Source organism: Montipora foliosa, chromosome 6 (genome assembly GCF_036669935.1).
Source record: "Montipora foliosa isolate CH-2021 chromosome 6, ASM3666993v2, whole genome shotgun sequence".
Taxonomy (NCBI): domain Eukaryota; kingdom Metazoa; phylum Cnidaria; class Anthozoa; order Scleractinia; family Acroporidae; genus Montipora; species Montipora foliosa.
The window spans coordinates 1,756,557-1,782,816 of NC_090874.1; the positions used below are offsets into that span (position 1 = coordinate 1,756,557).

Consider the following 26,260-nt stretch of genomic DNA (forward strand, 5'->3'; position numbering starts at 1 on the left):
GCTAATACCAACAATTTGTCTGTTGCGTCAAAAACAAAGCAGGATTCGCAAATTTGGGCAGAATCACAAACACACAATCTGCTTATTTGGGCGGACAACAATAACAAGTCACTTACTTGGGTGACTAATACTGATCTACCGGTGGTAGAGGCACATAATAAACCTTTGTGGGTGATAAATTACAAAGATTTTGGTCAAGGAGAAATCGCTCGTCACAAGCATGAAGAGGTTTCATACTTCACTTTGCGTTTGGCATTGATGAATGCTTTCAGTGATAATGATTGTGCATTTACAACATTAGAAGGCTATATCATGGGTCTAATAAAGAAAGCAGATTGTATTTACATGGTTGATTCTCATGCACGTAATTGTTTTGGTATGCCTGATCCAAATGGCACTGCTGCTGTTATGAAATTTGCTGACATTTCTAAATTAGAGGAATATTTATGTTCTCTTTCACTTGAATTGAACACTGCATTTTTTGAAATAGAACCAGTTGCTTTTGAAAAATCCTTGATGCATTGTCCTGGCTTACACAAAATGATCCTCATTATAAAGATGTAGAAATAAATGATCATGCAATGGAGGCATTGCCTGTTAGTGGAATACCATCAGAGTTATTAACTGTTGAGACCATATGACATTTGTGATGAAACTGTTGAACTTGCGTTCTAGTCCCCTAACTTTTCAGATTGTTCCATGATCCTTATGTTCCAATTCACATAGTTTCAGTATTTAGTACACTATCTACATCATATATAGGATATCTTTCGCAGCATCTCACTTTCTCTAGTCTTCGAAACTACTAGTAATAATATTCTCTCATCCTTACCATATCTGCAAGCAGGGCATTAAAATGCTGTTCTGCTTTGTCTCTTAAATGTTGTTCTTTTTCTTTCTCTCTGGCCTTAGCAAGTTCAGCCTGGCTTGCTCTCACTTCACGTTCTCTTTCTCGGAGGCTAGCTTCTATTCTTTCTCTCTTTTCTTTTTCTTTCTCCAAATCAGCATTCTCTCTCTGAGAGCAAAGAAAACATTTCACATATCTATCAAATAAATATGTTTATTATTTTAATAAATTTCAAACATTATTACTTTTATGTCAAATTGACCATGTACAATAAATAAAAATTAATTTTGATTAAGATCATTTCTTTATGGGCATTTCCAATTAGAAGACTTAATGACAATCAAGATGCACAAGAAACCAGGCCTCGATTGTTCAAAAGGTGGATAACGCTATCCATTGGATAAATCACTATCCAGCAGATTGAGTTATCTAGTGAATAAGTTATTGTAATTGTCCCAAATTGTGCATAATTCTGGTTTCTGCTTTCCGGATTCTGGAAACCAGCTTTTGGTGCTGCCCTAAACAGAGTGGAAGATAAGCATTTATTTCAATAATAGTTATTTTTGAAGAAAAGGTTTGGAATAATGCACAGTATTCAATGTAGAAAAAATCCTCAATCTTCAGGTCTGAGTGTAAACAATTTGATATGTAATTGTTTCCACTTTTACAATGATTGTTAAACAAAATAGATGACCTAAGGTCATATACTCTCTTGGCTAAGTTAACCTTGGAACGCATGTACAGTAATTATTTTGTCTTTGTGAGTTTTAAAGTGGCTCACAAAATCTGAATTATATGTTTTCCAATCAGCTGTATGTTTTGTTGTTTGATACGATTTTTTCCCATGTTTGAGGCATTTGAAATACTTTTATCTGTTTAACTTTGAGAGTTCAGATGCTTCTGAAATCAACCATAACTTGGCGATGAATGTGATGTTTACGGCTGAGAAGACAAGTATGCATCTGCATGGACTAATTTTATGTATCCACGAGTCCCAGACAGACAGTAATCTTCTTTCAACTTGTTCTGTACCCATTTCATCGTAGCAAACAAATTGAAAAATAAAAACTTTATTAAAGCTTCACCTAAAAAGGATTTCAAAAATTTAACAATCTATGTACAATGTAATATGTATATACAGTTAATTATCTGATCTTTCCAGTTGCTTCAGATTCAACATTAAACTTCTGCCTGGGTGCTCTTGAACCTCTTATGCATAGCACAGCTGATCTTAGTAGGTTGAAGGAGAGTTTGGCTCTGAGCCAGCCAATCACAGTGCTGTAGCTCATGTGTTTGTTCTCAGAGACTTTGTGTGCGAGCTCAGCTAAGAAGCGCTCAGCCTCCCTTCCACTTCCGACATAGGGTGTAAACACGAGGGGGCTGAAGGAGCCGTGCTCAACCTCATTACGCCAATTTAAGGCACACAATTGTTATTTTAGGACTTTTAGGTCTTTTGCTGCCATGTACTGTCACTGGTCATCATTTTCCTTGAAATATCAAACAGGCAAATTCAAAAGTCCTTGTAAAACTTTGCACAGATGTTCATTTCACATCAACGAGTGTTGTTACATTATGGAAACACAAAAAGTGATTCGCTCCTGTTGCCTCCATTGTCGTTGAACAATGGAGGCATAGAGGAGACCTTGGGAACGAGATTACTGCTCTAGTTGTTGACAGACACAGAAAGCCAGCAGCTCTTTGTTGTTAAGATCAAAATGGATAAACAGAGCAAAATCCATTCGCTAAGTACATAGTGCAATGAAATTGTCACCTTAAAAAGTTGCTCAATATGCTCTTTGAACCATTCTTCTCGCTGAAATGTATTCTCAACTGCTTTGAAGCGTGGGTCTTTCTCTATCTTACTTCGGACTTTGCGCCACTGCGCCTTGCTGTCAAGCTCTTGTTCATCCAGTAATAACAAAAAATCATCTCTGATCTGTAACATTTGAATGAAAAAAATGTTGCTCTCTGCAACAACATTTTAAAGCACAATAGCCCTCACCTAACCCTAACCCTAGGTTCTAACACTAACCCCAACCCCTTTGGGTACTTTCCAACACCTGGTATTGGGTTTCAAAAATCAGTAAGCTTTCAAAAAAATATTAATAATGTACTGACATTTTGCTGAAGGAAAACAGATCATTCAAACAAGATTAATAAAATTTTAGCGAGTAGCATGGCTGCATTGAAATGTTTCCTGCAGGTGTGGAGTTATAAAAACTTGTTACCAGACTATAATCTTTACATGTACATTTGCATCCCAAACGTTAACAAAGTAACGTACAGCAGATGAACTGTGACAGGAAGAGTCCAATATCAAGCAAACTGCTGTCCATGTCACCAGATTTGTAAACCAGTTTTAGTCAAGGATAACAATTATTTTCAATGCCACTAGCTCTCTTAATTTTATTCAGAAGACTGATAGCAGGACTATGGTCTTGGCTAATTGAATGAATTTTCTATGAAGTGTTGTTCTACCCTTGAAAAAAATAATATAAGCCATCCAGTCTCTTTGGCTACTTGTCTGGGATTCTGACTACCGGTACTTCATTTAGTTGTGATACTTGTTTGCAACCTGGTCAACCTGGCTGTTAGTGTTTATGTATATTTTCCTGTGAGAAGTCATTTTTTGCAACAGAGTAAATTTTAAATGACAGTGCAGTTGCCTTTAAGCAAAACCTACTTTGCCCCAACTAATAACAAATTTACCTTGCTTTAAAGAACTAGAACGCAACCCAAAAACAACTAAAAATCACCTCAAACAGTCTTAAGGTGCAATAATAAGGCACCCACTTCCAGGAAAGTGTTAAAATACTGTTAAATAATTGTCGCAAAAAACTTCTTTTAGGTGGGAAGTGGTGGTAACTGCCCAGCCAAAAGAGGTTTCCCTATCTTTTAAACTACATTTGTATAACCAGTACTATAGCTGAATGAAGAGATGTTTGATCCCATTGAAACCTAGTTGTATTATGAGGCACCACAACTAGAAATAAAATGCCCACACATATTCAAGAATAGTATCATTGATGTGAATAAGAACATATCACCACTGATATAAAAGCTATGAAAACTGAGTTACCTTGTGGGGCAGGCAAAACACTGAACAGACAGATGAAAAAAGGGAGAACATAATTCACTGGCCAAGGCTACCTTGCCAACTGTATGCTGTGTTGTATTGGACGGACGACACAAGGTTAAATCATGACAAATAACGAAAATGAAAAAAAGGCTAATCTGTAATAATATTGTTCATGGGAATTGGGACAGTATGGCTGGAAACTCAGGAATAATCTGTTTGAATCTTTAATTAATCAGACAATAATAAAGAAAATGCCAATTGTATGGATTCATTTTACATATAAATCAAGATACATATAAGTCAAGGTACTGTAAGGGCAACCAAGGCAGCCATGACACGAGGCTTCAAGCAGAAAGTTAATCAAAACATCCTAACAAAGTAATAACTGTCAGGTTTAATTATAATGGTGTCATAAGGATTTTAAATTTCTGGTGTAACAACAAATCAAAATAATAAATTACTAATACAAAACAACAAATTCCATGGTGAAAAAATAATAATAATTACATGATTGTACTAAAGATGTCAGGGAATTCAAAACCTGTTAATAAATTTTTCAGTAAAAAAAATTTTTACAACTTTAACCACCAAGAGTACCCGTTGTTTACTCCCTGTGAAGATTCAATGATGCACTACTGTACAGTAACTGGATTCCCTTTCCAAGGCTGAGTTGCTAACACCAGCATTCACTGGTAAATTATTAAGGTAAGGTTATCATGGTATTAATTTTAACCTTGCTTCAAACAACTCAGCCTTACTGCCAACTAAATAATGTTTTTTAATAGCTACATGTAACATGATAATTTGCTCTTTACTAGCTAAACAGCAATCCTATTCAAACCATCAAGAGAAGCAATGCATGTACCTTATCCTGCTTAACTTTGAGATTCTCCTTTTCCTTCTTTTTCAGCTCAGTAACAAAATCTGTGAACAGACTTTCTCTGTCTTTCATTTTCTCAATGCTTTTGAAGCGTTCATCTTTCCCATATTTCATAGCAAACTCACTGAATGTTGCAGCCCTGTGTGATGAACAAATAACTCATTCTAAGCTTTGTTGTTTTTTCATTGTTTGTAGCAAAAAATGATTTTTAATTTGTATTGAGAATGTCCAATTTACACAACAAGACTTGCCAAGTTACAGTACATTATAATGTGTAATGAAAGGTGTACCAGTAATACTATATCCTGCTCTACAAGTACATGTACTTTCTCATGACAGCCTTTCTTGTCTTGAACTTCTAAATCTTAGGTCTTTTAAGCCATGAAAGACAAGCAAATCAAAGTAGCAAACTACACCATCCTGTACCAAGTGTGGATAATACGGGCATTTAGAATTTTGAGGTGTAGAAAGTACCGGTAACCAAACAGCAGTAACGAAAACAGCTGTTTCACATCAGGCAACATATGCAGGCAATCAACTACATGCATTACTAATAATAACAAATATTTAAACAAATACAGTATGGCAATTCAGAATTCTAAAACTGATGAAAAGGTGCAAACTACTCTTTTAAATGCTTAAAATTGGCAGGCTTTTAGCCAGTAAATCTGTAACCTCAGATTTACCTTAACAGTGTTGTCCTATACGTTTTCCTTTTCTTTGTGCTTCATTTTCTGAGATAACCTAGATAATCAGCAGCTCATCATGACCCATGCATGTCAACCAGACAGGCTGCATGTGGCAGCAAGAAAGAGGGTTCATTTGAATCATCACATTTTTCTATCAAGCACGTTGCTACAGATCCCTTTTAGTAGTGCCTTGTGAGTCATTTGGGCTTTTTTTCACTGGCTGTTACCCATGAATATTTGCAAGACTTAAAGCATGAAAGTTAAGAGGCTACAGTCCTGTAGTTTTATGTCAAGGTCAAAGTTAGAGGGTTGTCCAATACTCACAAATAGACTCCATTGGTGTTCGTGGTGATAAGAAGGGTCTCTATTGGTACCAATGGTTCGACTGGTACCAATAGAAAATGATGTCATTCCAATGGTTCTACTGGTGAATACATGTATGCATCTCATTAAGTGGACTTAGATTATTTTCTCGTGTGCTCTAGCTGGGTACAGGGCAATTCCGATGGTCCACTGGTTGGCTTATAGAACAAGGAATATTCATATTAATTATTAACTCATTTTCACTTGATGTAAAAGCGAACTCGTTTTGCGTGGTTGGCTTATAGAACGAGGAATATTCAAAATAATTATAGCGTGTAGGAAACTTGTTATGCATGGTTGGCTTATAGAACAAGGAATATTCAAAACAATTATAGCGAGTTTTTAATTGGTGTGAAAGCAAACTTATTTTGTGTGGTTGACTTATAGAATGAGGAATATTCATAATAATTATAGTGCACTTTTACTTGGTGTAAAAGTGAACTTGTTTTGTGTGGTTGGCTTATAGAATGAGGAATATCATTCCTCATTCATAATAATTATTAGTGCATTTCTACTTGGTGTAAAAGAAAACTTGTTTTTGCACTAATAGAACCATTGGAATGACATCATTTTCTTTTAGTACCAATCGTACCATTGGTACTAATGGAATGGACCATCGGAATTTCCCAGTACCCAGCTAGATCACATGGGAAAATAATCAAAGTCTCCTTAATGAGATGCACATTCACCAATAGAACCATTAGAACGACATCATTCTCTTCTGGTATCAATCGTGCCATTCGTACCAATAGACCATCTGTTTGACGAATCGTATCCGTTTGTGTATATTGGACATGAGTGGAGCAGAGCTTAGTTACAAGGGAGTTGGAAAAAACGGGGTGCATCATGTGGATTATCAATTCTCCTGGGCGCGGTTGTTCGAAAGCTGATTAACGCTAATCCCAGATTAAAAATTAACCAAAGAGTTTATTTCTCTACTCCCAAATGTTGTACAACGCTGATATTTGGCAAAATTTTACATTAGACGAAGTCAAGCTTGAAAACCAAAAAATAATCAAAAGAAGCTTTCACCCAAAAGTTAAAAAGGCAAACCAAAGTTTACGCTAATCCTGGATTAAGTTAATCGGCTTTCGAACAACCGGGCCCTGAAGTTTCAAGGGAAAGGTATCTTTGATTTCTCTTTTTGTACCGGGAGCTGACAGCTTTGCATAATTAAGTTAGACCTTGATAATGAAGAGCAAAACTGAGAAAAATGTCCACGGCAACATACATGTAATAGGCCACATGCAAATTGCAGCCAATTTTGAGCAAAATTGAAAGACGGCCTGAAAGGTCACTTGGCATGGTTACAATGTATGCACACAGCCTTCCGGATATTATTGCAAACTTACTTTCCTGCTGTTCTAGCCTCTTCCACCAAAGCTTTAAACTCGTCTTTCTTTGCTTTCAGCTTGTTTTTTCTTTCTTGCCTTTCATCATCAGCCCGGGTGCGAACAAACTTCTCAAAACACTGTTTCCGTTCCTTTTGGGTGAGCAGCAAGTATCTTGGATCAAATACTATCTTTGGAAGCTCTTTTTCCCACGTTGAGAATGCTGACACCTAGAAGTAGGTCAGCAAAAGCATAAAACAAATAGACTCTTTCATCAAAACCAGCCAACTTTTACCATTCCATTAAATCATACCTTAACTTTTACTTGTATTGGTAAATCAATCCATATAGGCAAAACCCAAGCCTTGTACACAGTGTTAAAGTGCAACTGTGATCAAAAAATCACTGCCATTTTTTCTTCAGATTTTGAAAGTGTGATTGCTAAACACTTGACTGGCAAATTTTTGAGCTCTTTTATCCAAAAGCTGTTTACTTTGAGTGCAGATTTTGGATTTCATGGTCCACCATTAATCACGTTCCAAACTGACCAATTGGACCTCACAGGATTGGATCTAGGGAAAAGTGAAGTCATTGACTCACTTGCTTAAAATTTCAGCGTACAAACGCAGCTTCTTATATGTGCAAAACACAAGTTTAAAAGTCTGAAAACCCGAAACTCCTGTGTTGCATATTAATTCAGCCGCGTACACACGCATCGCATTCTTAAGCTATTGAGTCTGACATCATTTTCTCTTCAATCGAGATCTCTCTCAATTTTAAAGTTAGTAATGGCAGACCATTGAATAGGAAAATTCCAGTTAAAAGAAACAGGTATCTTTTTTAAATGAAGGCTTAAGATTTTGGGTCACTTACTGTTTAGTTAACACAGTTTTGAAATCCAAAGAAAAATAAAAATAATAATTGTTTTTTTGGTCATAGTAGCACTTTAAGCCATCGTAATAATTTATTACATGGCTACTGTTTCTGGCCAATATAACGAGTGGTTTAGGGTTAGAGTGGTTTGGCTAAGAGCAGCTAAGTGCTAGGGCATTATTCTCCCATAATGCACACGGGCCTTTTATGGATTATGCAAATTAGCTTTTCTTCTTCAGAACTGTTCTGTTAGCCATATAACTAGAAGCTCCAAAAAGCTTACACTGGGTTGCCTGTGGTACACGTTACATAAAGAAAGAAGGCACTGAATAGGGTGGTATTGAACTGCAACGTTCCAGTTAATTTTTTCAAGTGGGGCGTCATTAAGACCAACTGCAAAATTTGCTTTGATGGACGTTTTCCAGCATCTCTTGCAGTTGCACTAAGCAAACGTTTATTGCACACACTAAGAAAGGACTGAAGGTGTTGTTTCCGCTTCATAATTCCTCTTCTTGTTAGTCTAATCTGATGCCAGGTCAAAACATTGTTAAGCTTTGCGTTTGCACCAGAAAAAGACAAGCCAAAAGACAGATGAAGAAAAAAAATAACATAGCTTTTATATATAACTCTGAATCGAATTCTCATCGAAAGATTAATGACAATCGGTCTTAAAAACATGAAAATTTCTGCAGTCTCTGACTTTTATGAATAAGCGGAATTGTCAAAAGGAAGAAATTGATCACGTGCTAGGCAACCATAAAGGTGCACGTGATCACCTGGTGTCAACTGAATGAACTACAGGAAAGAATGTTATCAGAGTAAAACAACGTACTTTTTAGCCAAGAAATTTCCGTTGTTGGTCTTTTAATTTTGTTGTAATATTTAACTAAATATTTAGATTTCATCTGTCAGGTCAGGAAGCCTTCTTTGTTGGGTTCCTGAGAAACATATCTATTTTGACTTCAGGGTGATCTATTTACACAATTGAGAGGTTGAGTGGCCATGTAATTGAAAATCTAAACATCTATGAGATACAAATACAGACTTGTGAATTATCGCAAATCACAATGCTGACAAGCACAAAAGCAGAAGAAATGGTTACTGTTACTGTTTTTGGGTTAGAGTAAAAGGTTATTTGTCACGCAAATTACATAATTTCATGACACTCAAAATTCGCAAAAAGCGTTTGTTTCATGTAAACAATCTTCGCACTAGCAAGTCGTAGCTATAAATTGAATTAACCACGAAAATATTGTTGGTTTCCCAAATAAATTTCATCTTACACTACAATGACAAAATCATTTGTCAGAGAAATAAAATTCCTGTCTCCTTGCCTATCACATTTCAACACACATATCCAAATTTGCTAACTCATTTTCACCGCGATTCCTGTGAAATGTTTCTTCTTTCAAATACATTGTATTAGGAAAACTATTATTTCTTGTCAAGCGTTGCATCTTTTACGTTAAAATAACTGCTAAAAATAAAGATTTGCACAACAGTCAAATCACAAAAATAACAACACAGGCAACAAATTTACTCCCATTTACCTCTTCGTCGAATTCTAATGCTTAACACAGGAATTTTTAGTTATTGTGAAAATCTTTCTATATTAGTTAGCAATCAAATTTCAGAGAAATCGACCGGCCCGCGAATATTTTTTGAGTTTTTTTCAATGGGATGTCAAAAGGCCAAGTGGATGTTTTGCATACTAGGGGAAGTTCGGGCGATCAAGTTGCATGTGTGACCCGTTATAAATACTTTTTCACAAAATGTTCCTGAATCGTCAAGTATCACCACAGAAGACAAGAACATCATTTTAAAAGCTAATTCTATGCAAAAAGTAGGTTCTGGAGGTAATTTTGAGAGTGGAAATCAAGTTTACGCCGCATGGTAATATATGTTTAATTAAGTTAACACAACAGAAAGACGCTTACCTTATTTTGACTTGAAAATGCTTCACTATTGCCATAAAAACTATCCAGTTAAGCTCGCATATTACACAACATGATGAATTCATAAAGGCCACCTTGTCCAGCGAAATATTTTTTGAAACAAACAACATATTTGCTATAAGAGGCAAAAGACCCTTCCTATTTCATTATGTGCATGAAGACAAGAAACTCAATCGTGTCAAATTACACTCCGTGTCAAATACGCAACTAAATAAATTTCCCACCAGTGTTCAGCATCAAACCCTTTACTTGAATTATCAAGTAAAAAATGGGCAACAAGCTTTCTTTCAAATAATTTTTGACTAACAAGAATTAGTGAAATTTCCACATGTTACCAGAAGACTGTGCAGAATTGAGTACAAACAAATAAGCGAGATAACAGGGCTCACAGATCCAAGTTTTTCAAATCCTTCTCCGTCTTTGTTAAACCCATAAGTTACTAGAGAATTTTCCATTTGATTTCGGTGTTGTACAAAACACCACACTTATGCAATTTTAGGACTACAGCTCACTTTGATTACGGCTTGATGGGCGACAGATTGTTGTGGAAGTCCATTACTTGTCGCTTTTAAAATTCCACTGCCTGTCTTGTTCAGTATCCAATTGACTTGCCATTATTGAGCTTCATAAGGGTACATTTTGTTCAAAGATCCACTAAAACGCCATTCACTTTACATGACTTTCGACGCCATTGCCGGTTAAGTTAATCATTCTACTGTGTCCACCAGAGAAATCTACGCATTTCCCACTACCCTCTCGATCCTAAGAAAATATGTGCAAAGGGCTCTATGCACAAAGACACCACTTAGCAGGGGAGTGACAGGCAAGACTTTTACCGACATGTAGAAAAAAGAAAAAACCAATGCAGATTCTGACTGGATTTGCCATACTGGCAACCCAGTAATAAACAACTTAATAACCTTAACCGTTCAGTCATTACAGCAAAAATCTCAAACCTAGGCCTAGCCCTATTGACCTCACTGCGCATGGTCAACATGGCAAGGCCTCAGTTTGCGATTTTGCTGCAACGACCTCACTCTCGGTTATTAAGTAGTTATTAGTAATTCAAAATTAAAATACCACAATTTGTGTGCAAATCCAGGGAGTCAGTAAACTAATGTAAAATAGGTGCAGCAATATTTTGCTGCTCCTTGATAATATTTTTGGTAAACAACATTAGCTAGGATGGGCTGCAGCTGCATTACACGGGCATGTGCCACTTCAAAGTTGGAATATAAAATTACAAGTAGTTTTTATTACGGAAATGGTAACTTGCAAGACCTACTGATCGTTCAAGCATCATATCCCTAAACTCCTTCATTCTCTCATCAAGTGACATCATTTTCTTGTCTTTTTTACCACTAGCTGCTACTGTAGTAATTTTTGTTGGCTCTTGGACAACACTGACTGCAGCAGGTTGTTCTACTGGTTCCTGTTCAGTTATTTCAGATTCCAGTGGCATGGTCTCCTCCTCCATTCTTGTCTCCCATTCCCCTGCTTTATCGTGATTTTCCACCCTAAATTAAATGCAATAAAATTTACTTTAAACACCATATTTGACAAGGCACCATACTCCCTAACTCAAAACACTCAAACCCAATGAACAAAACTACTGACAAAAAATATCAATAATACGCAGACCCTTTTCCCTTCAATCTGTCTGTTGCTTAGGCAAGATGCGAGAAAGAAAAGCAAACTTGCCATGCCACATTACTTGCCTGTAATAATCCACTAATTCAGGAATGTCAACCCTCCGGTGGTCAAGTAATTTTTGGGTGTTAATTACAATGAGAAACAAGACACTCTAGAAGCATTTACTCAGAATTTATGAGGCAGAGAAATAGATGCATTTAGTTTGGAACGTTTAGAAGGTCTAAAACAGAACTGGACTGAAGGACTGAATTAGCCGATTTTGTTATTTGACTGAGAAGAACACTTCCTAAGTTTGTTCAGGTTTAAATGTCTGTTTCGAAATGATTTGGGAAAATTATCCGTAAACATCGTTGTTTGCAAGGATGCCTGCATGGGGTTTGTGCAAAGCTTTCTACTCGACTGTCAAATACAGTTCAATGATCCAAGATTAATATTACCCCTAGGTTACAAATAGATAGCCGTTATTGTCCTGTTTTCATGCCAGTGCAACAGGTTTTACATGGATATGGATATTCCCAGGATCAACGGTTCAACTCAGGGGAATATTGTTTGTTATAGATACATTTCAAAGGATTTAATGAAGTGTGGTTGTAACAGTGAGTTTGGCAAATGGCTGTTTATCTTCCCAAAATTAAGACGTTTTGTGAATGAGGGCAGATACAACATGAAAATAAGCCAAGGTTGCATTCTTTTGGGGAATGTAGTAAAGGCCTTGCAGTAGGAACAAAGCAAGATCCACAGCTTCACTTGATTCTTAATATTCTGTTACGAAACATCCTGATTGGCCAAACTAGTCCTCTGACTGTCCGATGTCCATCACTGGCCGATAGTTAAATGCTTGTTAAAGGCCCCCTTCAACTGACAGGCTTTTTAACTGTTTGTTTTTATTATGCAATGCCTGTAAGGTGAATGAATTCTGACTTTTTTAACATAAAACTTACACAAATCAGTTAAAAATCCACTTTTTTGTGTTACCTGTTTCCATCAATTATTATACTAATTATTAGTATCATTCAATGTATTTTTTCCTTCCTTTCATTGGCCGAGAGCCCACCACATGACCTGCAAATAACTGTCTACAAATAAGTGTTTTGCTGCAAATAATATTCTGCTCATGCGTACTTCAAACCACGCTGTTGTGTGAAAATAGCAGTTCGCTTTCCTAAGCTTTCAGAAAAAAAGATACCATTGTTGGGAATTGTAAAAAATAAAGTTAACTCAGTCATCAAATGATAAAACAATTATTGAACTCGGTTATCCCAAAATATCATGATTTGTCAGTGTCTCGCAGATCAATTATTTGCCTCAGCCGTCGGCTTCGGCAAATAATAATTATTGATCTACTCACCACTGACAAATAACGATATTTTGCTCAACCTCGTCCAATAATTGTTAATTATTATTATTGTTGTTGAAAGTCTAGTTAGTGACTTTTAAATAAATAATAATAATAGTTTAGTGCCTTTGATGTTCTTTGGAACAATCATGTAACCCAGAACCACACTTTCCCATGCTATTTGTAAAGTTCCTTAAGGCAGACGGTATTGTAAATCCCGCAGGCATGAGTTCTCTTTTCTGTCAAGGATGGGACTAACAGCAATCCGAAAATTTCCTACACCACACACATACTAGACACATGAAGATCTCGAATAATAAATGGACGACTGATCAACGCATATGGGGTGAAACTATGAAAGAACCAAACAAAATGTGATATTCCTTTCATCTTTTCTACTAAGAAAAAATGACAGTACCAAAGAAAAATAACATGGTAACGTTATTGCAATGCTTTTACTTTCCAGTAGTTGTATACTGCTCTTGTTACTTGAAAATCTGACAGCCAAATATTTCTAAATCTTGTTATAAACAAGTTATCTTGCCAAATGACGTATTGAAATAAAGAATATCTCAGATTTATTTTTTTTTTCATTACAAAAAGTAGTTCTACTATGTGAAAGACGGAAAAACGTTTAGCTCTGAGGTTAGATCAGAGCCAAATTATTTGTTTAGAACAGTTCTTGTAATTAATTATTTTTTTGTCTATTGTTTTTCTCTAGCTACCGCACATTACCATTACCATATATTTTTAGCACTTTTTACACTTTTGTACATATTTTTATCACATTTCGGCGTTCGCCGCATTTTTATCTAGTTTTTACATATTTATGCTAATTCTTAAAACTTTTATTCTCACTTGAAAATGACCTCTGAGGGGTCGAAACGTCGTGACTTTTTATCGTTAGTTTTTTGTACAGACTTATCAGCACTAATCAAATTATTTATCAGCACTAATCAAATGGGTGCTTATACTGAAAATTAATACTGTCTATCAGCGCTATTCTATTTTGTAGACAGTCTGCAGTATGTAGCCTGCAGTTGTCACCTCCCGGAATCCTAACTGTTTCAAATAAGACAGTGCATAACAATAATCACTAAACTGAAAGCTTAATCCTAATTCTAAAATTCAGGCAGTGTCGCTAACCTTACATGAAAGCTAACCATTCAAAAAAAAGTGCTTAACCCAAATCACCAAGCTGAGCATTTGACCCTAATCACTAAAATTTGTTGGCCTTTGATAGCACCATAGACAGCAATCCACCATAATAATCTTTAAAATGATTTCTCTATTTTTATATTGTACATACTCCATAAAGAGTTCTACTTGATTACAGAAACATGTCCAAGTATATTGAAACGAGTGGTGTTATAAAAACAATTGAAATGGTTCAAAAATTCTGTATTGGTTCAAAAAAATTAAACCAGAGGTCAAAAATGAACTACAACACTTTGTCTAGGCTAGATGGGCAAAGACCTTTGGTTATCATAGAAAATTAATGATTTAATTTTTTTAATTATTGGGTCTAAAAATGCTGAGCCCCTTCTAGCATCTCTGACAACTTTCGTGGGCTGCAGCTCTTAACCAAGAAGATTGGTCATGAAAGTCCCCAACAAAAACAAGTGCACAATCAAGGTACTGACTGTGTAAAGTAACAGCAGTAGGAATTGTCTGATTAATCACTGCGCCAGCCCAAGTTTACAACGTAAAAGAATTCACAAAGTAATTCGCCAAAACAAAGTAAAGTAAAGCATTTTTAGATATTGTACCGTTGCTTCTTGGTTGGTGGAGAATCATCTGTGTCTTCAGCTACATGTACAGAGGGTTTGTTCTCACTTGCTACAAATAAAGAAAATAAATGCTCCAGTAGGGCTGTCCCTAACTTTTTAAGTAGGCAGAGAAATTAGAGAGGTGGTGGGAAAAACATTGAATTTGCAATTATAAACTCTATTGCTCCTCTCTTCAAAAAGGAGGGAATGAAACTGTGGATAGGCGGGTAAAATACCTGCCCCCCAGCCCTTAATGACAGCCTTGCCCAGTAATGCACAAATAGTTTCTGTTACAGTCCTGACCTCTGGATTAGTACCCAGCAAGCCCTAGATAAGTTGGGAAGAGGAAAGAAGACTCTCCTTGTGGCCTGCACATTATTTTGTATTGAGCATGCGTTAAAAATTTAAATGTATTCGGTGTCAGTCACGGGTGACTAGCAGCCACAAAACACCAAAACGAAAACAAAGAGTCTGGATATTTTCGAACAAGTCTGGCAAACACGCAATCAAGGAATCATTTAATTGGAAACTCGAGATAGTCCATACTCTTAAAATGCCATTTTCATTTTTTACGGAAAAATTTATAGGTTACCGTCAGACTAGTAAATATTTACTAACACTGGCTAAAATTAATGTGGAACAAGTAAAAAGAAACTGAAATTAACTGAGAAGTACGCGTTTGACCAATCATTGATCACATACTGATCAAGTAAAGCCTCTAAACTGAATTGGTGTGAACTATCCAATCAATTTTCCGGACATGAGAACTGCTGAGAATGTCGAACTTATTGAGTTCACTGTTTCTGTAACTGACATACAGAGGGAAAATTGCAAGGCTGTTGTAAATTTCAAAATGGTGATGACGAATGGCAATAAAAATTAAAAATCTAGAGGTTTGACAAGTCGAAACTGGGTATTATACAGTGTATATCCCAGAAGAGTTCAGGCACCACACAGGATGCTAGGACTTCACACTGAGTGAAACACAAAGGATAGATAACATTGTAACAGAAATTGATTTTATCAAACGAGTTGATAAAGGTCGAATAACCACCGTTATGAATTTCATCGGGCTCCACACCAATTTGAATTGAATTTAGGGCATTGACAATCTAAGCATACTTTCCAATTTTTCGTGCTCTTTAAATTTCTTCCAGAGGATTGCAGAAATTACTCCAAACAAAGATGCAACGGCCACTCCATTGTCTTTCAGTATCGATGGTCGCTCGAACCTCGAAAGGAATGGCATGAAGTAATCACAAATGCACAATGTCGCAACTGCACCAAACAACCAAAATGCTACATTAACCATGCAGTAAAATGCCAACTACTGCTACACTGCAAGCATGATGGTAATACAAATGACTGCTGCTAGAGGACAAACCCTAGCAACGGAAGCTGCTGAAGACAAATGCAATGCTAAAGAATAATGCCAATATGATACAAAAAGACCGTGTTAAACACAATGGTAAAACAATCCAACATAACTAACTCAAGACGTTATCAACGCCTGCTCCTCGTTAACTAAGTTAAATTGCATTTAGAGTAAGTACATAATGAAAGCTTGTATAAATGTAATGGTACATACTTTCCACTATTAGCTGCTTTTGTGGAGGGCCCTTGCTAACGATTTCCTCAATTTTGTCATTGTTCTCAAGCTCATCAGGCCTCTCCCAAATGGACAGCCTCGTAGTAGGATTGAAGAAGAACATTTTTTCATCTCCTGTCCACACAACACACCAGCTAGTTCCTGGGACCAACTGGCTGGCAACAGGTTTACTCTTGTCAGCATCTTCATCTTGACTATCATCCTTTTGTGCTTCTTCAGTATCTCCATTTCCTAGTGTTTAGAATAGAAAGAGTGTAATGGCGACTTCTGGGCTTAAACCAAACAATGTAATGGTGACAATAATGGAATGATAACTTCTCGGCGTTAATGAAAACTGCTTAAAATGGCTTTCAACCAAATTTCCAGCAACTGAAAAGCTTGATAAAAATCTCCTTTTTTTCCATGCTGTCCTCCCGTCCTGACATCATTGCCTAATTCAAATTAATCATGTCTAGTTCTTGTGTGGTCGGCAAACAAAACTTAACAAATAAACAAAAAATTCAGCTAGATTGCAGAATACCTGTCCACCTACATGTAAATGTAACATTAAGTAGTTGCCACCACAGTCTCGCAAATTATGCTAGTTAGAATTTATATATGATTCCACGACTGCCACTCAATCCCACAGTGCTGAAGCTGCAATGCTTCATTTTTGTCATGAAATCACCTTGCATCACCGTCTGCCACGCTCGTTTCAGTGAGTACCCGCAGTCACCTCCCTTGGGGGAGAAAAACAACCATCAGAAATGCATCTGCAATTGCAGGCTAGCAGTCACCTAACTTGCATTCGGTTTTTGACAGAATGAAAAATGACAAATTACCACACATTATACCTTGTTCTTTAAACGTGGTGTCAACAACATTGCCTCGTCCTTTACAAGTCGTTCCTTTCAGTGATTAGGCCTAAGCACTCTTGTAAAATTTTACCTTTTAATTTATGGTTTGCTTAAGGTGATTCCTCAGTATTGCACTGCACATCCTGCACTGCACATCCTGTACTGCACATATGGTGTGTCAATATTTGTAAATTGGTTGAATTTGCAACATTGCAAATATGGCGTAACTCAATCATACATGCTGAAATAAGAGAGTGCATTCTGAAAACATGGCAAATTATTTTGTTGTTTTAACCTACGATCTACGATAATCAAGTCAGGTACGATGGCATTTTACTCTTAAATGAGCTTAACTTCAGTGAACTTTTGTATTACAAAGCTGTTGGATGCTCAGAGTGCACGCTTAAACTTGTGGTGTAAAAAAGTTGTGAGGGAACTTGAAAATGATCAGCATGCCAGCCTAGAAGCCAATGCTTTTCGATTCCCTTTTATTTTCTTCAATCTTTCTGGGTTTAGTACTTTGCTAGTAACCACATATCTTCTCAGGGGGCTATTTACCTCAGACTTCTACCATGGCACTACAATGATAATTTTACAATACCAAGACAATATAGTGTACATTTATACTATTAGAGCTACATATTATGCAACAACAACTTGAATCTCCTGGAAGACAGTTGACAATACGGAATAAAGCGCTGTGTTACTGTACTTAACCACACGTACGCATTGCGTGCATATTTTTTCTAAAAATGACTGGATTTTTTTCTTTCTGACGAATGATTTTATATAGGCTGGTAGCCAGGTTTTTAACCTCAGAAAAAGATCTGTTTTGTCGTATGAACGTGTGAGCCAAAGGGCCTCTGCTGGCACGACTTCTGGGTGACCCCTTAAATGGTCTTAATGACCCCTGACTTGAGAAAATTGCCTGGAATGCTGCAGTTCAATTCCATCTAACTGAGTCCCTTCTGTTTTTGAGTAACACGTACCACAGGCTACCCAGTGTCTGCTCATAGAGCGTCTAGTTTAAAGAAACAATTGGTTCAAAGGCCGTTGCATATGATTTCTTACGTAACAATCATAATCTGTGACTTTGCAAGTGACGGCCAGTGGCCGCACAGATTTCAATTCCTTCTCAAAAAAAAGCATTAAATTTGGAACTTGGAGTTTGGAATTTATTGGTTGCAGTTTTAAAACAAATTGACAGGGGCAAAGCACAGCTGGCAAAGCGGTGCAATTTATTTTTGTAAGAACCGGGAATCGCAGTTTTATATGCAAATTTAATATTTTTATGATTTTTCGCTGGTGTGCCTTCTTGGCTAAAATATATTTAGGTTACCGTTGTTTTTCCTCTGTATATGAAATAACGAAATAAAAAAGGGGAAGATATCATTATTTGTTGTTGTTTTAGAAACAGAGCGATCCTGCTATGTCTTTGGTGTCGTGACAAATCATTGCATGTCCTAAAGACTGATGCTTCGACCGAATCCACAAAAAGCTCATTCAACTTAACATTAAATTTTACTAATAATATAGGGAAAAATTATTTAAATTCTATGCTGAATTGATGATTTTTGTCCAGATTAAGTTGACTTGTTTTAAAAAAAATTGATAGCTTTTGGGTTGCCGTGGTTTCACCGTTTCACAACAGTTTTCGCACAAAGCTCCATGGGAATGAAGCGCCATTGATTCATGTTATAAAAATTTGTTTTCAAAGGGTTTTTGTTAGACCCAAACGTCTTTACCAAAATTACATAAACCTGCTGCAATCTTCACTTTTTTATTTTTAAACGTGAAAAACATCGGCCCCCACTTTTCTTGTCTTTCTCAAGTATGGCACGAAAAATTTGATGGGTTGCGGGTTTTTCTTGCACTAGCGAGTTTGACAATCATCAGAGCAGTAACCGCAATGTTTTGTTGAGAGAGATGAATGTAGATCTTGCTGCATTGTTGATCTCACATCATCATCATCAAGTGCCATCTATTAGAAGTAGGTCGGCTATCATGGATCTCCAGCTGTTCCGATCTTCTGCTCTTCTTACACATCCATAATAGGTGTGTCCAACCCATTCTTTGATGTTTTTCATCGGTCTCACCTGTCCTCTCTACCCTTCAATTTTGCCTTCCAGTAACAATTTTTGGATCGACCTTGCTCTTATTACCCGGTACTTGTCCAAAATACTGGATTTTCTAGTCTTTATTGTTGACAACAATGAGCTTGTTGCATTTGCCATCTTTAGAACTTCTTCATTGGTTTTATGTTCCGTCCATGATACTCTTAACATTCTTCTATATGCCCACATCTCAAAAGCCTCTAATCTACTTTCCATTGTTTTGGTCAGAGTCCATGTTTCACAACAGTAACATAAAATAATGTTGCCCATAATTATTATACAACACTTCAATATTCTTTTCCTTGTTTGCATATTAATATTTCTTGATTTGAGTACTCTTGATATTTCGTGGAATGCACTTTTTGCTAACACTATTCTTCAGTTTACTTCTTTCTCACATCTCCCATTTGCAGTTAAGAGACCTCCTAAAAAAGACCATTTTGTCTGTCTGTTCTATAGATTTACCATCAAGCATAATGTTAACTCTAGGAGTAGGTGTTGTTTTTCCTCCTACATGTACCATCGTTCTGGTTTTAATGATGTTCCTTTCCATACCATATGGTTTTCCTGCTTCATTAACTGCTGTTACTAGGCTTTGTAGATCAGTTGGACAAAAACATAATTATTAGTTCAGTGTCATTGGCATACGGAAGGTTAATGATATTTAACACCTCCTATCAAGACTCCATTCATTTCTTGCACTTCCCTAATTAAATATTTTTTCAGACTGAGTGTACAAATTAAACAAACTGAATGACAAAACACAACCTTGTCTCACACCCTTTTTGATTTGGAATTCTGTTGTTGTACCAAAATTCTGTTCTAACAATAATTGTTGATTGTTCCCAATACATCTTTGTTATGATCTGCAAATCTTTCTCATGTATACCAATTTCATGAAGACATTCAACCATTTTAGAGTGCTTGACTCTGTCAAATGCTTTGGTATAGTAAATGAAACATACATGTATGTGGATCTCTTATTCTACTTTTCACATATTCTTCTTACATTGAAAATTCCTTCTCTCATACTCATTTTTGGTCTGAAACCACTTCACAGAATGCTTACTTCTAGGTTGATCTTGGTTGTTATTCTCACTTGTATTATTTTTAGCAACAGTTTGGTTACATGGCTCATGAGGTTGGTTGAGTATTCAGAACATTTTTGTGCCTTTAGCTTCTTGGCTCTTGGAATAAAGATTGATTGTTTCATATCCGTTAGTATATAGCCAGTGTTGTAGATTATATTGAACAAATCTGTAATGTTCTGCTCATCTAACACTTTTAGTGCCTCAGTTGGAAGGTCGTCTGGGCCTGTTGCTTTTCCATTTTTCATTAGGTGTATAGCATGCTCAACTTCTTCTGTCAAGATGTTTTGCCAGGTTCATACTTGAAACTGTGGTATTGGTTCTCTGTCGTCGTCATACAATTCTGCCACATATTTTACCCATCTTTGTGCTCTCTCTTCTTTGCCAAATAAGTTGTTCCCATTTTTATCTTTGATACACCCAGCACTGCTACTACCCCTGTTTTGGCGTGTGGCTTGTTTGACTTTCTTCTGCATTTCCCTAGTTCTAATTAAAAAATTGTTTCTCTAGAATCTCTATTTATGTACATTGATGATTGTACCACCCGTCCTTTGCTTTCTTACAATCATTTCTGATTTCTTTATTCAACCTTTGATAGTTTTCATAGTCTTTTCCCTTAAATTGCCTCTCATAAGAATTTCATGAGTCATGCACACTTTTTTTGCCTTTAGGCTTTTTCCGAAGTATTGTTTTAAGGGTTTCATTTATAGAAGTTTTTACATGCTGTTATCAATATTTTATTTGTTGTGGTTCTGGTGTAGTGTTTTTTCAATATTCAAAGACTCGTATTTGTTTTTGATTTCAATATTGAACCTTTCTTTGTAATCTTGTTCCTTTAGTAGGTTCAGATCTAGTTCCTGTCTTGTCTTGGCTCTTTCCAGTTTCTTTAGCTTGATTCTTAATTTTTATCTTGACTGGGTTATGGTCTGAATTGATATCGGCCCCTGGTTGCGTTTTTGCCTGTTGAATGGCATTTCTGCAATGTTGACTTATCATGATATAGTCTATCTGATTCCTTCTAATATCACCAGGATTTTTCCATGAATAGAGTTTTTGTGGTGGATGTTGAGACCATGTGTTTGCTATCATGACATTATTCTGTTCACAAAACTGAATAAGCCTTTCACCTCTGTCATTTACATCTCCTAGACCGAATTTTCCCACAACATTAGTACTGGTATAAGCTGTGGAACCTACATTAGCACTCATGACACCCATCACACACATAATTTTTCTGGATTTGGTACATTGAATTGAAAAAAAATAAATAAACAAACAAATAATTTGGGCAACCAACTTATAGGTCACCCCAATGTAGGGCTGGGCACCCCAGCTGAAATGCTTGGGAGCCCGAAGGGCTCCCTGAAATTTTCCTCAGAGCACAGCCTTCTTCATAGTTATTCAGTCTTTCACTATGGGACTGTGGACTACAGTGGCAGTCCACTTAATGTCTTCATTATTACACAATCTTGCAGTACGAGACCGTGGACCGCGGTGGCAGGCTATTTGATGTCCTTATTATTCAGTCTTGCACTACAGGACTGTGGGCCCCAGTGGCAGTCTTCATATATTTTTTTCAGTATTTCCCTACAAGACCACAGGCCAATAGCTCGCAAGTATCGTTTCTCAGTGGACAAAGAGATACAGGTATTTTGCCATAAACCTTGCCAGCAACAACAGTTTGGAGTAAAAGCACATAAATGTACATTTAGGTACAGGTTGTCACAAAAAATGGTGGTACTGTACATGGATGTACCTGCGTTTGTCACATCGTCAAGATTTTCTCCATCTGTGGGTTTGTCTTTTTCCTCTTTACCTCCTTCAGAGTTTGATTCTGTCATCACCTCAGCACTTCCTGATTGTGGCTGCTGATCCATTGCTGGTTGACCCAGTCCAGGGAAAAGACCAGGAGGAATCATTCCAGGAGGGGGAAATCCTAAGTGAAAGAGATGATGTATGTAGAATCACTGGGTTCAAAATTCAAATTTTGAACCAGAAGCAAGGTTGAGTAATCTCACGTGTCTTAATTAACCTTTCATTATTTTCAACTATGTCCTTCCCAGAAACAACGGCTATTAAGAAGCATACAGCTGTACAAACAAACCACATTTCTTTTCCATGGATGAGAATACATTATTTTTTGTGAAGCACAAGCTTTCAATTCTCTTTGGATTGCACAGAACTTTTTCAACTTATGGAATTTGACGTATGTTTCTGGGAGATCTAAATTTGTCCTTCAATTAAGCCATTGATCTTGAGAAGGTGACCTCATTAAACCTTGCAGCAGACTGTACCCACCTGGTGGTGGAATGCCCTGCACAGGTGGCAGATCCATTTCCTTAGGTCTTTCCCATGTAGACTGCAGTGTTCTGGAGTTGTAATAGTAAACACGTCCATCTGCTGTGCGATGTTCTGACCACTCACCCTTTGCAACAGGTGGTATACCCATCGGATGTATACCCAGGCCAGAGGGTGGAATACCAGGTGGAGGCAAGCGTGGCACCATCCCAGGAATCAGTCCAGGTGGTGGGAACCGTGGTGGGGGCATGCCAGGAACAAAATTTAATGATCCAGGTGGAGGCATTCCTGTATTGCTAAAAAAAAAGGTTCTCTAAAGATCACTAAAAATGTTCATTTCACCTCAGTTACAAATTCCTCAATAACCCATTGACTCCGGGTAGTGAGTCTTAACAAATATTTTACTCTGTCTAATGCCAGATGATTTTACTCGTCAACTGGGGGTGTCCTGGGGCACCTGAGGAGTGAATGGGTCAAGAGAGATTTAACTAAATCAGTGATATGATTATAAAGGATGTTTTGACAATAGTACAGCATCATCATAGATGCTTACTCTACATAAACCAAATTATTTGAATGTATAGTATTATTGATGCCATACTCTCATTATCAAAATAAAACGAAAAGGCCTAACAAACCCTCTTAATTTGGATTTTCATCTTTGCTCTTTGCAGCTTTTCCTTCAATGGCTTGCTTGATTCCCTTCTCTTGTGAGATGTACATGTATCTGACTGTGCAACAGGGTTGCAACCTACATTAAAAGTACCTTCCCAGTCTTGTATTATAAATACCCTGTTAAAATTAACTTAACAAATTGTCAGTTCGCACCCTACTTTGACAATGTTATGACGAAATTCATTGTCAATAACAGGATAGACGCATGAAAAACTGACATCGATTTGTTCTTTTACAACACCAAAAAAGGCAGAGGGGTCAAAATTAAGTCAAAACACGAGAAAAGTACTGGACAAAAATGGGAGAAACCTCAATTTCATTCAATCTGACACAAGCAATATCACGCCAGTTTCGCATAACTTATAAATTTATGTGTCTGTCCGCTTATTAACAACAAAAATTAGCCAATGAGCGCACGAGAATCCTGCAGTCATTGTAAAAATTTTATTTGACTTAGTGTGTCAATATTTACATGTTTTACCTTGGCAAGGAGAACTCATGAAACCACCAGGCTTACTTGGCAGTCAAATTTCTGAGGTCGTCACAAACAGTTTTATGAATATTAATTTTTAATCCTTGTACCTTTGGGGTTGAGGTTGCTTTGCAGAAGCCCCTACTCCCTGCTGCCCTACACTCTGTGATGGTGGGGGGTTTTGTTGTTTGTTCACTTGGGTTGTGTCCTGCTCTGTGGGTGTTTGTTGCTGCCCTTCATTTTGCCTCTGTAAGTGAATAAGAGGATCATGAAGCTTGTTCTCTTGAGGCCACTTTTGAAAAATTTGGTTCAAATAATTTAACACTCACAAAAAAACCAATAATTCTCAAAGAAAATGAGAAAAATCCACACGAAAACACCTGAAATTTAAAAAAAACTTAACATGCTATATTTCATACTTACTTCAGTCTCTTAGTCTGAATGACACTGAACCTTTTCAGATGAAGAGACTTGATCACACAATGTTTAAGCACGTTAAAATTATTCAAAGTTAATTACCTAATTGCACCTTGACCACAACTGCCAAACTGACTTTTTGCTTTAGACAATCATTTTGAGAAATAAAACATGAATTCTCTTTCCCACAGGCATCCCAAGCTCAGTGTGAGGGAAAGCCAACAAAAATATAAGGATTTGTATGGGAATCCCGCCAAAACACCTGAGTTAATAATTTTACCAAAAAAATTCTCAGTTAAAAAGCCTATAACGAATTGAATTGGTCATCATCAGTTCCTCAGTTGTCCACAGTTATAGTAAAATACCACAATGGCAATAAGGTTAGGCTTTTTAATTGATAATTTTTTCGTAAAATTATCTTCTCAGGTCTTTTAGCGGGATTCACATACAAATCCTTATATTTTCGTTGGCTTTCCCTAACATTGAGCTTGGGGCACCTGTGTCTTACCATGAGAACCAAGATGCCTATTGTTCAAACTTTTCAGTAAAAGTTAAAAATGGGTTGTACACTTTCTGTAAGTCGCAAGTAATGCATTGTTCATTCCTTTGCTGATTTCTTTGTGTCTATCAGACCATTACCTGTAATCCCTTGTCTCAGTTTGACAATCTTCAAAGTTACAGTACCGCTCAAATGTAAGTTACCAGTCGCGTCGAGTTTCAGGCGTGACGCGACGCAAATCGCGTCCTGCACGACGTCATTTAATTTCGCGCAGCGAGTAATGGTAACTAAGCTGCCTGCGACAGACGAGTCACAGACAATCTAAAATACCCCAGACAAAAAAATGCGAAAGAAAATTTGAACGAAGATCGTGGTATTAAACTGGAAACGGCAATTGCATTGTCAATAAAATTATGACCTTGTGTCGCCAAATAACATGTAGTAAAAACCTGATCTTATGCTGGTCTGTTGTTTGATATACAGACACGTAAGCTTACAGTATGCAAAAAGCCGTAAAGACGTTGTTGTACTGCCTGTGCGCTTCTTTGACTGTTAACTGTAACTTTTCGATAATTTCCGTCTCCACGTTTCACTTTTCCTGAGGCGCTCAAAACTTTATTACCTCCGCAAGTTTTGTTTTAAATTAAACGATCACGGACCTGACATTGCAGATCGTATGGAAACCAGGTTAATCTCGGCAAGCATCAGTGACGCCAGCCAAAATTCTCAGCAAGTTGTCGAGTAAATAAATAGCACAAAGTTTCCATTGAAGAATGAAGATTTGGTTGTACGTTTCACAAATTTTGTTGATCAATTGAAGGTTTTACAATTCTTAATTTGTACAGGGTTTGAATCAAGCGTCAGTTCGTAAAAATTCGAAGATGGTGGCTGTCAAGTTTACATGTAAAATTGTGATGAATATTTGCATAACTGCAAAACCATTGGAGAGTGTAATTTGCGTCTATCAACAAACTGGAACAAAAAAACGTTTTAGGGTTAGGGTTAAAATTAAAAATGTTCTTCCAAACATTATACACCATAACCAAACTGGATACGTGAAAGACCGATATATCGGCGAAACAATTAGATCAGTTTTCGATATTATGGATTTCACTGCAAAAGAAAGTATCCCGGGACTAATGTTATTTATTGATTTTGAAAAGGCATTTGATAGCGTAGAATGGGAATTTCTTCTCTATTGTTTGAAATTCTTCAATTTTGGCCCTAACTTTATCCATTGGGTCCAAACGTTCTACAGAAAAATACAAAGCTGTGTGATAAACAACGGACTTTCATCTGAATACTTTAATCTTGAACGTGGGGTACGGCAGGGGGACCCGCTCTCTCCTTACCTCTTTGTAGTTATTATAGAAACATTAACAATTGCAATTCGACAAAATAAAGATATCAAAGGTATCTCTATTGGGAATGAGGAGACAAAAATTCTTCAATACGCAGATGATATGACAGCAATACT

General features: G+C 36.8%; 1 protein-coding gene across 2 annotated transcripts in view; it reads right to left on the bottom strand.

Moving 5' to 3' along the window:
- Window positions 1–26,260, bottom strand: part of LOC138006246 (transcription elongation regulator 1-like) — a 58,549-nt gene that overhangs the window by 24,317 nt on the left and 7,972 nt on the right. For both annotated transcript variants that reach the window (XM_068852462.1, XM_068852463.1), the window contains 10 exons: window positions 23,978–24,114; window positions 22,721–23,016; window positions 22,179–22,358; window positions 16,364–16,615; window positions 14,776–14,845; window positions 11,303–11,534; window positions 7,211–7,419; window positions 4,792–4,945; window positions 2,619–2,783; window positions 833–1,015 (listed from right to left, as the gene is read on the bottom strand). In XM_068852462.1, coding sequence (XP_068708563.1) covers window positions 833–1,015; window positions 2,619–2,783; window positions 4,792–4,945; window positions 7,211–7,419; window positions 11,303–11,534; window positions 14,776–14,845; window positions 16,364–16,615; window positions 22,179–22,358; window positions 22,721–23,016; window positions 23,978–24,114 — 1,878 coding nt within the window. The remainder of the gene's footprint in view (window positions 1–832; window positions 1,016–2,618; window positions 2,784–4,791; window positions 4,946–7,210; window positions 7,420–11,302; window positions 11,535–14,775; window positions 14,846–16,363; window positions 16,616–22,178; window positions 22,359–22,720; window positions 23,017–23,977; window positions 24,115–26,260) is intronic.